Genomic DNA, 13,071 nt, shown 5'->3' with positions numbered 1-13,071 from the left:
ACTAGGGAAATTTCCTCCCAAGTAAGTTTATCTTCATTGCTACAGAGTATTTCCACCTATTTACATGGTTTTAGGAGTATTCGAGCAATTACTATTCACTTGAATAATAAATTGATACGGATCGATGTTTAATATTAACAATATTTTATTTTTATTTTCATGTATGATTCAATTATTTATATATTTCAACCCAAAATGTACAATGTTAATAATGTGAAACATTTGCATTTCGTGAGTTGGGCCAGTTGACTAAAACAATGCTCCCGCCTCATCTCCTTTGTGCCCAAGTTCATATCCTCCTCCCTGTAAATCGAAGCATTTGAGTTTATTTTTGTCAAAAACACCAAAACGTGGAAAACATTTATTTTGGTGTTGGAAGTGTTCTACCAAGACAACTAACTTAGGATTCAACTTATTTTGCGGAAGTTCATGTTGTCATCAATGGAATGATCAAGCTGATGGAACTGTTCTTGCTAAAGCCACACGATTGCATTTTGACAAAAACAGTGACAAGAAAGTAGGGTTAAACTTGAAACACATCATGATCATTTGTTGAGAAGAAGTCCGTGGTGTTAAATAATTTGATATATTATATTGTCAAATTGTCAATTTGAATTAACGAATAGAGAGTGATGTGATGTCTCAACGTAACTTGACAACTAACATTTTTTATACCCTATAAGAAATTGTTTATTGCTACATAATCTAACATGTTATGTTGTCAGACTGTCAATCCAAATTATTAATTAGGTGATGTTTGATTCATAGCTTGACAACATATAATATGTTATGTATCCGCAAAAAAAGAAACATTTTCTCTTACCAGACAATCTAACAAACTACGTTTTTAAGTCTATAAAATTTAAAATTATTTTCTTCAAAAAAAAAAAAAAAAAAAAAAAGCAAAACCATCCACACACTCACACGTGTGAGACAAGGCGCCAAGCCAAAAACACTAGCAACCCGCAAGCCCATGTCATTCTATCTTCTTCTCACAACTCACAAGCAGCAGAAATCGTTCTATCCACTTTCCATTATCCTCCACAGTCCCCAAGCTGAAGCCTTTGAAGGTCGGCACCCATCAAATGACGGAACTGCCCCTTCTGCAAGTCCTAATTTACCACCCCCGAACCGCCCTCTATGGATTTTCACTGCACCTGCTCCACTGAAGCACTGGGGTCGCGGCGGCTCATGGGCGTCCCCGAATATCACGCCCGTCTTCGGCGCCACCACCACCTGCTCACGAAGCATACCCAGTTTCCCTCTTCTTCCTCTTGGCTTGTTCGGAGCTCCGTCAGCCTGAGGTTTTTGTCGCCGTACGTTTCGAATTCAAGTTTTGTTACTGTCTTCTGCTTCTGAATTTGTTTGGGTTTTATTGGTTTCGAATGAATTGCTATGTAAGCACATTGAATTGAATGTATTTGTGGCTATGGAGTGCGAAAGCTTGCGTCTTTCGGTGTTCTAGGACCGGGTTTTATTTGGGTCCTTTTCGTTTTCAGCATTGCTCTACTCGCAATGTATGTCAGCATACACTTGGAAATTATAGTCAGTGTTCTCTAGATAGGGAATTGTGTTTAGTTTGAAGCAGATTTATTACCGCTGCGATATGTAGTTAAACACGAGCTAAATCATATTAATTCCAGAATAATTGTTCATTATCCAATGTAATGATATTCATGTTTTTTGTTAATCAAAACATAGAAAGCATGAGGCACATGATAAATGGAATATGAAAGATGTTTGCTTGTTTAATCTCGAGCGGTGGGCATTGGTTCGAATGAAAATTCCAATATTAGTAGTCACTCGACCCCTTATCCTTGCATGCAATGAGAACATCTTGGGATAGATGAAATGCTATTCAAATACCAGTTGTAGTTGTTCCACTACCTGTATTTGTGCATTCTATGGAAACTTCAGCATTTGTGCTCAAAAGAAGATGATAAATTACATAGAAATGCTTCAAAAAATAATTTTGCTAAGTCTAATTGTCTTCCTACTTTGATATATATAATACATAATGGTATCAAAGCAGGTATACATGCCATCACATACCCCTCGGAAATGCGTTCAGATTCACTCTTTGTATGGCAAAGCATAGTTCTTTCCTGAGTTCTCCTATGATGTCCATGGAGAAAGGTAACGCAACTGTACTATTTTTGAACATCTTTGATACCATTTCCTTGTGTGTTAGGTTTGCATTAATTCATTTTAAGCTCATTTCCGTGTTTGGGTTAAGAACTTCAACCTACACCCCACGCCCTGGCGGAAAATAAGATGCATTTTAAGTAGTATTTTGTCTACTGATAGGACTTATCATCCCCATCCATGTTCAGACAGACAACTACGAAAATGCAAAGAATTAATCAGAGAATTTCCTTTGCAATATGCTTCACTGGTCTGAGCAATAGCATTTTAATCTGAAAATTTCCTTTCCACGATGATCATTCCTAGTCTTGTTTCTACCTCTAATAAGGAAATACGTAACCTCTTTTTTGAACTCGAAAAAGAAACAAGGATTGTAAGAGAATGTCCCTCTTACCAGTTAGTACTAACGTAAACTTCTATGTCGTTAATGTTACACATCATCCTTTCAGTAAATACTTTCCTTTTGTTAAAAATGGCTTATGCATCTAGAACATTCTGGTTTCTCAGGAAAGTCAAGTTCTGCTTCTAAAGGAATGTGCAAGATAGTCTGGACAATAGAGGCTGATCTACAAGCTGGCCAATTTCTATACATAACTGGGGATCCTACTGTTCTTGGCTGCTGGGAGCCGGAGATTGCTATACTAATGTCTCCTATGGAACATACAAACTTATGGAAGGCTGAAGTCAAGGTAATTTTGCCTAGCTGCACAAAGTAACACGTGATTATGTTGGTTTTGTGAAGCATGAAGTGATGCATGAATTATAGTATCTGTCAAATATGAGTTTTGTTTATTTGTTATAGTGACTTACACAAATGAAAGCAAACAACAAATTCCATACACATGTTTCTAATATGATAAAACAAGTAGTTGAAGATTTCCCTTTAGCATAGAAGTAACTAGAGATGTTTCTCCAGAAAAAAATGAAGAGAGACACAGAAAGCATTTTTATTGTATTATGCTGTAAGGTCCGCTTATTCTCACCCTTTACTTTTCGGCAGATTAATGGTGGTGTCAACTTCAAGTATAACTATTTCATAAAGACGGAAAGATGGCCTTCATATGACATTACCTGGAGACCTGGACCTGAATTGTCTATATCTGTACCCTTACCTGTCAAACAAAGTGGAAAAATTATAGTGCGGGATTCATGGATGAGGACCAATACCACAATGTCTCCAAATAGTTCATGGGGTTCATGGATAGAGGAGGCATATCTTCCAATACAACCATTAATCTCAGCTCCAGCTAGAGGTAAATCTCCCTTGCAATGCCATAGTATATGCAATCTCTTTCCTTGACATGTTTCTGAACACTCAAATGCTTCCAGTGGTTTGACAGATGAATATGAGAATATGAAATACCTTAAAAGTGATATGATAGAATCCAGGCCAGCCTTATATCTTCCTATGGAGAAGCGCACGGTGTGCGCCGATGGCGAACTTAACAATGGCTTAATTTCCAGTAGCGACTTATTAGAGTTGAACCCATTCTTAAATGAACCAATGGAGGATAATGTGTACTCTGATGGCGACCGTATAGCAATTAGCAGTCAGAGGGGCTCAACTTCTAATAGTTTTTCAACTGAAAGACATTATCCTGTTGAGGAACCCTGGTTACTACATTCGCCTCTCTTCTGCCTTGTGTATAAGGATAAGATGGGGTCTGATATGTCCAAAAAGAATGACAGCATAAAAGATGGTGCGGATTTGGACGATCCAGAAGATTTGTTGCCTGAAGAAAGGAATAACGTAATTTCGAAGGAACCTGTTTCTACCATTATACTGATTAATTCTTCTATATGTACCATGCAAAGGATAGCTCTACTAGAATATGGGAAATTGGTTGAGTTACTACTGGAACCAGTTAAAAGTACAGTGCAGTGTGATAGCGTGTATATAGGAGTGGTTTCGAAACTTGTACCCCACATGGGTGGTGCATTTGTAAATATTGGGAGTTCTAGACCCTCTCTTATGGACATTAAACAAAACAGAGAACCATTCATATTCCCTCCATTCCGAAGGACAAAGAAAAGTGAAGCTAACAACTATATGTTGGATGAGCACGTGACTGCCCACGAAAATGAACATGTGTCACTTGATTATGAAGCGACTGATGACGTCATTGAAATCAGCTCTCAGAATGATTATGTAAAATCAATGCACAATGACGATGACGATGATGAGCATGATATTGAGGATGAATTTGATGTTTCAGATGTTAAGGAAAACATGAATGGTGGTATACTCGATTATGGTGAAGTAGAAGCTGATTTTCTAGAAGGTGAAAGTGAAACTAGTGCTGTACCTGTTGCCATAAATGGTTCTAGCAATTCTCAAATGTCTCATCTCCAGAATAAGAAGGATACAAATACTGTGACTAATGAGAATAAGTGGGCCCGAGTTCAGAAAGGCACTAAAGTTATTGTACAAGTTGTCAAAGAGGGGCTGGGTTCAAAAGGTCCCACACTGACTGCTTACCCAAAATTAAAAAGCAGATTCTGGGTATGTTTTGATTCAGCCTTTGCCTCCTTAAATTTTCCTTATTCTTTATTATTATGAATATATAACACCTCTGAGTCCTTTGGCTTGCAGATATTGTTAACTCGTTGTGATAGAATCGGAATCTCCAAAAAAATTGGCGGTGTTGAGCGTACACGATTAAAAGTCATAGCAAAAACTTTGCAGCCTCTGGGTTTTGGTCTGACGGTAAGAACTGTCGCTGCTGGTCATTCTTTAGAGGAACTGCAAAAGGATTTGGAAGGCCTTGTTTCAACTTGGAAAAACATTACAGAACATGCAAAATCTGCAGCTCTTGCTGCAGATGAAGGTGTGGAAGGGGCCATTCCTGTCATTCTGCATCGGGCAATGGGTCAGACGCTCTCAGTTGTCCAGGATTATTTTAATGAGACGGTGAGTTTATATCATTTATATCAAAGTCATTCTGTCTATTGTTTTTCATTTTCCGCTATTTTGTTCACATTAAATTTTACAAAAATCTTGCAGTCTTATCCCTTTCTTGTGGCTGCTTCAGGTTGAAAAAATGGTGGTTGACTCTCCCAGGACATATCATGAGGTATGGCCTAATCATATAGGAATATTTTAGTAGATTAGAAACTCTCATGAATTTTGTAGAATGAGACAAATGTGTGTGGTGTAGTTGGATCGTAATTGATGTATGGGGTCATAATTTACTCATAGTGAGAGGGGAAAATTGAAATTACTGTATCTGCTATATAGGAGAAACTGAGAACACGGTATTGGAAAAGCATCGGATGGTTCCAGACTTCAACTAGTCTACAGTTGACTGCTTCTATATCTTTCATGATCTATCTTTCTCTAACTGCAACAGTGTAATCATTAGTTTTTTTGCTAAAGTTATTGTTTTGCTATGAAATACTAAGGTCAGTTATTTCCATGCTTTCCAGGTTAGCAATTACCTTCAGGAGATTGCCCCTGATCTCTGTGATCGAGTAGAGTTGTACAACAAAAGAGTTCCTCTTTTTGATGAATTTAACATAGAAGAAGAGATCAACAACATGCTCAGCAAAAGGTGAGGGGCAGGGAATTTTGCTTATGCTCTCAGTTGTCACATTTTCTAACACTGGTGATGCTTATCGACCCATTTGTTAATGTTTGTTCCATGATCTCTTCACTTCATTGGCCATTTGTCTTTGTTTTTCCTTTTGTTGCTGTGAGGGTGTGGAGGGAAGAGCTAGCTGAGTATTTTTGTTGATGTTTACATCTCTTGCCTTACAGGGTTCCCCTGGCTAATGGAGGTTCTTTAGTGATAGAGCAAACTGAGGCATTAGTCTCTATTGATGTGAATGGAGGACATGGGATGTTTGGTCATGGAAATTCACAGGAGAAAGCTATTTTAGAAGTCAACCTTGCAGCTGCTAAACAGGTATGCTACATGTGAACTATAATCACCACTTTTGGACGTTGTTTGCCTTGCACGGATTGGCAACTTGTATATTTCTTGCTAGGCAACAGCATACTCAGCTGTGACTTGTAAGATGGCAACGAAGCATATTACCATGTTTATGCAACTAATACTTGATTGCCTTCCGAAAGATGCTTTATTTTTGTTTTTCTAAGCTTTAAGATAGATGTATTTTTCCATCTGATTCTTTAAGCTTTGCGGTACTTGTTTGACAGAGAATAATGTGTTTCAGATTGCAAGGGAGTTGCGACTGAGAGATATTGGTGGCATAATCGTGGTAGATTTCATTGACATGGCTGATGATTGTAAGTCGAAGTCTCCCTCTCTTGTGAGTTTGTGGAAGTGCTATTGACATATTTAGGCATGACCATAACTGGTTTGGTTCTTAGGATAGATAGAAAGTCACTGAACTTCATGTTTTTATGGGAAAAATGAGGCAATTTAATTAAAATACATAAAACATAAAAAGTTTCTGAATTCTTTATCATTTTATTTTGAGGAAGTTATATTTGTTTATGATTCCTCTTTGGCACTGCCTTATTTTCAGCAAACAAGAGATTGGTGTATGAAGAAGTTAAGAAGGCTGTGGAGAGAGACAGATCGATGGTTAAAGTCTCTGAACTGTCTAGGCATGGACTTATGGAAATAACAAGAAAGCGAGTACGTTGCATTATTGCAAATCACAATTTTCTCCTTACTTTTAATTCAGTAAAATTTTAAAGAGAGTAATTTTGAAGAAGATTTGCAATTGAGCACCATCCCAACTATTCAAGGTTGGCTAGATGGTTGCTTGAAATTGCAAATGTACGTATAGATTATTAAACATTTAGAAATTTAGGTCAAGAGGGCAACATGAAAATCTTCTCAAGATTTATATATTAACCGGCGAATCTTCGCACAATGCTTGACGAGCTCAGTCAAGGTTAATTGTTTTATGTGATGAATGATTATCATGTTGACAGGTACGACCTAGTGTGACATTTATGATTAGTGAACCGTGTGCTTGCTGTCATGCCACTGGGAGAGTAGAAGCATTAGAGACCTCCTTCTCCAAAATTGAACAAGAAATTTCTCGATTACTTGTAAGTGAAGTTTCAGACTACTATAGGTTCCTTTTACTAAAAATTATTTCTTTCTAGAATTGAAATCCTGCTAGCGGGCTTTACGGCCATTTTAACATGTACTATATAATTTTAGTTCATTCAACTGTTAAATGTGCCTTTCAAACAGAAAAGTTAATACTTCTTGAACTTCTATCAGGCGATGATGGAAGAGAGACCGGACTCGGGGAACCCCAAATCCTGGCCGAAGTTTATTCTGAGAGTTGACCATCACATGTGTGAGTACCTAACCTCTGGGAAAAGGACAAGACTTGCATTCTTGAGCAGTTCCCTCAAAGTCTGGATTCTACTAAAGGTATGTAAAACCGACGGGTATTCTTGATCCCGATTCTCAGTTTCTGTTCAATATTGAGGATGGTATGAATGACCTGTATGGTATGTGAAATGCGTAAGCGAATAATGGTTTAAATTGAAACTTTAGCCGCTAGGAGAAACCTTAGATTTATCGGTTCCATTAGTAAACAAACACGACCTCAACTTTCTTGCCCTGTACTTTGTAGCTGATACACGCATCTGGTTAATGGATCGACTTGCTTTTTCATGATTTGCATTGAAATTCACTGATTGTCCCCTTTCAGGTTGCCAGAGGTTTCACTAGAGGTGCATTTGAGGTGAAACCATTTGTGGATGAAAAGGCACACAAAGATCCTCCACCGGTAACGATTTCAATGTTACGATCTTCAGAAGGCAGAGCTAACAATTCTGGCAGAAAGGTGACCTTGTTTCCGGTCAAAAAGTGGAAGACCGGGCGAAAATGAGACTTGCCAGATTGACATGTATTTGTTCTGTATACAGACTAAATTTTCTATTTGATTCTTTCAAATGTTGACTATATAAGAGGAGGCTGTAGAGAGAGGATAAAAGAGAGGATTAGATGACATTTTGTTGATAACAGCACAGTGTAGCATTTTCAGAAGCAGTCGTATGTTGTCACCTTATTTTTTGTTGGTTGTTCGAAAGGATGCTTCTGTTCTAAAAAGGTAGCGACTTTCACACTCTCCATTTTGGCCTTTTTGCACTTCTCTCATCTTGGCTATTCTGCAATTATCTAGTTTTTATAGCACGAAAATAAGAGCGATGACTGCGAATGTATAAAATGGAGTGTGAAAATCGCTACCCTGGTGAAAATGGAAAGTTTAAGTTGGTAAGATTTTGTTATCTAGTACTCTAAGGACTAAGTAGGGATGATGTTATTGATTGTCCGGCGGGTTGGCGCTCACTAATGAACATTACCAATTTAAAATGGGCGGTGTCATCCATACATCGGTTTTTACTTCTCATACTTTGTTAATTTTCAGGCGTTGGATCGAAAAAATTGAAGAAGATTAAAAGACACAAATTAACAAGGAGTGCCTCGAATGTAAAATGATGTATGGATAGCATCAGCCTTTAAAATAAGGTGGTTTCCGCTCTTCTCCTTTATACCTTCTTCAATGATTTGATTTACTAATTTTTTTTTTCCTTTGATTTATTAAATCTAATGACCATAAAGTTAAGAGTGCAAAAAGTGAAAGTAAAATAATATTAACGGAAGCACGAGCAACTTGGTACTTACCTTCTCTGCTAAATGTCCTCCCTCGAGGTAAAAGATCGTAGAGGATGGAAAGTTGGCATGTGACCAAACAAATGATAAAGAGGAAGGCCATGAAGGGAGCCTTCAGTACTCCCAACTTCTATTGATGTCGAGAATGGTTGTTAGCACTTCAAATTAGTTATTTTGCATTCCATTTTTTATTTTATTTCACATCTTTTTCGGGAGTGCGAGTAACAACTCGCTACTTGGAAAGAAATTAAAAATCTAGAACCAAAATAAAAGAAAAAGTTCAACTATTTATCGAAGAAAAAGAATTCTGGAACAACACCACACAAGAAGATCACATGATTCAATACATAAGACATTGACATCAAACAAAACCGTAGTTCAAGTGCACACTAGTGAAATTCGAAGTGATGGATATTGATAGTGCTTTTTCTACAAGTACAAACTCATGACAAAAGCTACTTAATTCTAAAACAATCAATTTAGGCTTACAAATTCTCAAATGCAGAACAGAAAAATAGCTAAACAGTACACGTGGATATCGGCAATGTAGCAAATGGCGAAGTCTGAAAATTAATTTGCGGGGATCAGCTGGTCGCGGTGCTGCAACTGTTGATACCATCCTTGCAATCTTTGGTGAGATCGTTGAAAGTTTCTATTTGCTTTTTCCCTCTCAAGAATACCTCTGTGTCAACCGAGACCCTCATGTAACCGTCAAATTCAACAGGGACTCCATTGTTAAGCCTAGTGGTATCAAAGTACCACTCACTGCTTTCGTCCCAAAGATCCTTGTACTCGTCAAGGAAATGAGTGGTATACTTATCTTTCAAAGGGTCAAAGAAAGATGTATCTGGCTCGTGTGTTGCAATGTAGAGGTTCCTTCCGTCTTCAATTTTGTTTGGCAGGGTTGAGAGAAGTGCACTAGGTGAAGTATCTGCATCAAGGTTAGGCCAAAGCTCCTTGTTCTGTGCTTTCACCCCTCTCTCAATGTGCACAGAGTCATAATCCCAGTTCAACTTTGATGCGATTGCAGACACTATATCCATCAACCTTCTCGATTTCCACACCAAATGCCATGGTCGTTGTACTACGGACTCTGTCTCCCCTTCACAAACCCTATACCAATAATTGTCTGGCTCCACAGATCCAAACTTTCTCATAATCAAAGTATCCTTGACATCATTAAGTTTCATAGGTGTGACCCTATAATCCTCTACAAGATGCATACCCAAACCGTCTTTCTTCTGCCATTTTTCCCAGTCTGTCCAAAACTGCTTTGCATCTAATACAGATGCAGACTCTCTTAAATGCTCAAAGTCAAAGTAAAACCTGAAATCCTTCCCTTCCTCATCTTGATTCGACGAAGTGTAAATCGAAGACAGACAAAGAGTCAATTCCATGACCAAAGTTCGGTTCAGGTACTGAGCTTCACCTAAAGCACACAGGAAACTCCACAAGTAATGGTTAATGCTCTTGCACCTATCTCCACCACCACTATAAATTAAGTACTTCCCATGACTGAATGAACCTTCAGACTCAACCACCGGTAGGGTATCATTCACAACCTCCCCAACAACTGGCAAAGAACTCACCTCTGTCTTCCCTTGCTTATCAAACCCGGCCTCTGTCTTCCCTTGCTTATCAAACCCAGCCTTCTTCTTCCTCTTCCTGGCATTTACTCCTGTATGGTACTCTCCAATATCACCCACACTAAGAGTACAATTCTCAGACTTCAAAATGCTAAATCTCCGATAGTCCTTGTAAAAAGAAGCAGTTTTCCCTTCCTTAGGCCTAAACCGCCATGCCATATCACAACTGTTACCATCCGAACCCTGCACTGGTTTCCCAAACCGGTAAAAATGAATATCCTTAAACTTCTCTATGGTGGCCCTCATCATCAAATGGAACACTTCCGGGTCCCTGCAATCAATGGGACCCTCACAACTGGCAGATTCTGCTTCAGAATTCTGAGTGATCGAGTTATCGCCCTCGCTCAAGTTAACAACATCAGTCATACTGATAAAGTTGCCAATCTCTGTTTGATTGGGAGCCAAGAAATTCTCACCAGTCTTGACCACAGTGTCATCGGATTTGAAAGTGGCATTGGATTTGGATGTGAGGAATGTAGTGATCTTTGTCGACGGGTGAAACAACGGGTCTTCAGGTTCATAGGTGGCGGCAATGATAGTAAAGATCAACACTCCCAGCACAAAAAACGTAAAGCAAAGGTTCCTAATCAAGGCAAGGGCACTGGGACCTAAATTCTCAGGCCTAAACCCCCCAGCTCTAGCAAACGGAGACCGACCCATCATTTTTCTGAACCAGAAGCTTCTTCCACAACCCCCCAAACCAACAATCTACCACAAAACACAACCACCCAGATCACCAAACCACACAAAAACGAAGCTTCAGTAAAATAAAATGGAGAAACAAACTATATGGGATTGGAAAAAGATAAGATTTTGTTCGATTTAGGTTGTTTATTTTCAGATCCTTGAACAAATTCCAAGTGGGGTTTTGGAGATCTACGAATCGATGCAATGTACGAAGCCAAAACATTAGCAGATGAGCAAAGATTTTTACCTTCTTCTACCGGTTCTCACGGAGAGATGAAGCTAGAACCGTCGGGAAAGCTTCATTTCGTCACCATTGCTCTATCGACTTGGCTTCTCCAGTGCGAGTGTGAAGTGCGGGCAGCTGCTGGATTTTCTCCCTCAAATTCTCTGACCTTTCAGCGAGGAGGGACGATTACGATGATTATAAAACTATATCGCCCAGTGCTAGACTGAGCAGGGTCGTACTGCGCTTATCTGTTAGGATGGCTCCACGTGGTGGATGCAGCTGCGTGGAAGGAGTCGACGGGTACCCGGGCGTAATTAATCCCGGTTTATTAGTCCGGTGTCTATTACGGGAAGGCGATGACTGGTTCGGCGTAGTGCGCACCCGGGAGTAACTAATCCAGGTTTAATTAGTCCGGTGTTTATTAGGGAAGCTTCTACTTCACAGTTAAACAACTGCAGACACACCGACAGTGGCAAATATGTAATTTTAAGTAATTAATTAATGGCTTTCACTATCAGTATTAGCAAAAACTAATAAGGTGATAGTGAAAGTAATTAATTAATTAAGTTAATTAATGATGTATTTTAAGCTCCAAATACAACCCTTTTAATTACTGGATAAACAATTTTTTTACCTAAAAATGATGTGACATTGTAAGGGTTGGTGAAAATGTTGGAGGTTTGTTAAATTTGGGGTGGATCTAGGTCGGTGCCTTTGCTGTTTAAGGGGGCGGTGGATAAGGCTTTATGTGGTACTAAATAGAAGACTGTCCTTCAGTTTTAAGTACAGGATGGAATGGATCCCAGCCTCCCAGCCCTGCCACATGAGCCAAGAGAATGAGAGATGACTTATATGCAACGCAAACGATATTGCAGCAGCAATTTGAGTTAATCACATTTTCGTGTGAGAAAGTTAAAACGCATGATAGAGAAAGTTAAAATGCATGATAGTACGTAATTGGTTTAAGATAACGTCACAATGTCATGTTTGAACCAACCACTTATGAATGATATACACACACATAAATCAAATTGAACTATATAAATTAATCACAAATATGAAAATGTAAGCGAAGTTGTAACTAGAATCAGAACAAATATACTAACTTGGTTTTTCGAAGATAGGCTTGTAGAAACACGTCCTCACACCTTTACAGTAGTTCTTGAACGCCTATCATGCAGGATACAACTATTACGTCCCCAGACCTGTGCAGTAGTTCTTGGACGCCTATCATGCATAATACAACTATCTAATCTAAGTTCTTTCACTCGAACTTGGATTCTTGGCAAATTGAGGCATGTTTCTCAATGAAAGAAATAGAAGGAAAACATTGCAAATTAATTCATTATGTTTTTTATACTACAACCATATTTGGCATCAACAGTTATGACTGTTTAAATTCACTCTTATTCTTTCAAAAAAGTTGACTGTTTTCAGTAAATAGTCTTATCGTTTCGGAAAAAACTTAGACATAGAAAACAAAAACAATACTTATGTACCGAAATCCAAGGCCCATGGTCCATGACTTTGGCCCATAACTTTTCAATCACTTTTATAAATATGGATTTGCTCAAGTGTTTGGTCAATATGGGACAATTGTGCCTTACAAGATCCAACATGTCATTACCATTACATGGGGAATGTTATTGTGTTTGTCTCTCAAATGGGTCACATTATCATGTAAGAAAGTTAAAACACATAACAGTACATAATTGTCTTGAGATAACACTATCATTGGAGAATGTTACTAGGGTCATTG

The 13,071-nt window shown here is 38.5% G+C and overlaps 2 protein-coding genes across 2 annotated transcripts; one reads left to right on the top strand and one right to left on the bottom strand.

Annotated features, from left to right (window-relative positions):
• Positions 1-966: 966 nt before the first annotated feature.
• On the top strand, positions 967-8,358 carry LOC125474476 (ribonuclease E/G-like protein, chloroplastic). Its single transcript, XM_048578270.1, has 14 exons — positions 967-1,316; positions 2,033-2,136; positions 2,653-2,834; positions 3,146-3,398; positions 3,486-4,648; positions 4,739-5,056; positions 5,178-5,219; positions 5,572-5,696; positions 5,903-6,050; positions 6,322-6,394; positions 6,637-6,749; positions 7,052-7,171; positions 7,350-7,505; positions 7,789-8,358. Exons 1-14 carry the CDS (start codon positions 1,141-1,143, stop codon positions 7,966-7,968), a joined length of 3,153 nt encoding a protein of 1,050 aa, XP_048434227.1. The 5' UTR covers positions 967-1,140; the 3' UTR covers positions 7,969-8,358.
• Positions 8,359-9,146: 788 nt separating this feature from the next.
• On the bottom strand, positions 9,147-11,728 carry LOC125474475. The gene is made up of 2 exons (XM_048578269.1): positions 11,334-11,728; positions 9,147-11,107 (listed from the first exon to the last, which is right to left on the bottom strand). The coding sequence occupies exon 2, from the start codon at positions 11,060-11,062 to the stop codon at positions 9,338-9,340; it is 1,725 nt and encodes a 574-aa protein (XP_048434226.1). The 5' UTR covers positions 11,063-11,107; positions 11,334-11,728; the 3' UTR covers positions 9,147-9,337.
• Positions 11,729-13,071: the final 1,343 nt, after the last annotated feature.

The sequence above is a fragment of a genome, unplaced genomic scaffold (assembly GCF_019419815.1).
Source record: "Pyrus x bretschneideri cultivar Hongxiangsu unplaced genomic scaffold, Pyrus_bretschneideri_v1 Contig12, whole genome shotgun sequence".
In the NCBI taxonomy this organism is placed as follows: Eukaryota; Viridiplantae; Streptophyta; class Magnoliopsida; order Rosales; family Rosaceae; genus Pyrus; species Pyrus x bretschneideri.
This window is presented reverse-complemented; position numbering and strand designations above follow the sequence as displayed.

Bases quoted from the DNA above. Each gene is read 5' to 3' on its own strand.
- LOC125474475 (XM_048578269.1), bottom strand. From the start codon at position 11,062: ATGATGGGTCGGTCTCCGTTTGCTAGAGCTGGGGGGTTTAGGCCTGAG.
- LOC125474476 (XM_048578270.1), top strand. From the start codon at position 1,141: ATGGATTTTCACTGCACCTGCTCCACTGAAGCACTGGGGTCGCGGCGG. The intron at 2,835-3,145 runs GTAATTTTGCCT...ACTTTTCGGCAG, and splicing joins TATGGAAGGCTGAAGTCAAG to ATTAATGGTGGTGTCAACTT. The intron at 5,697-5,902 runs GTGAGGGGCAGG...CTTGCCTTACAG, and splicing joins AACAACATGCTCAGCAAAAG to GGTTCCCCTGGCTAATGGAG.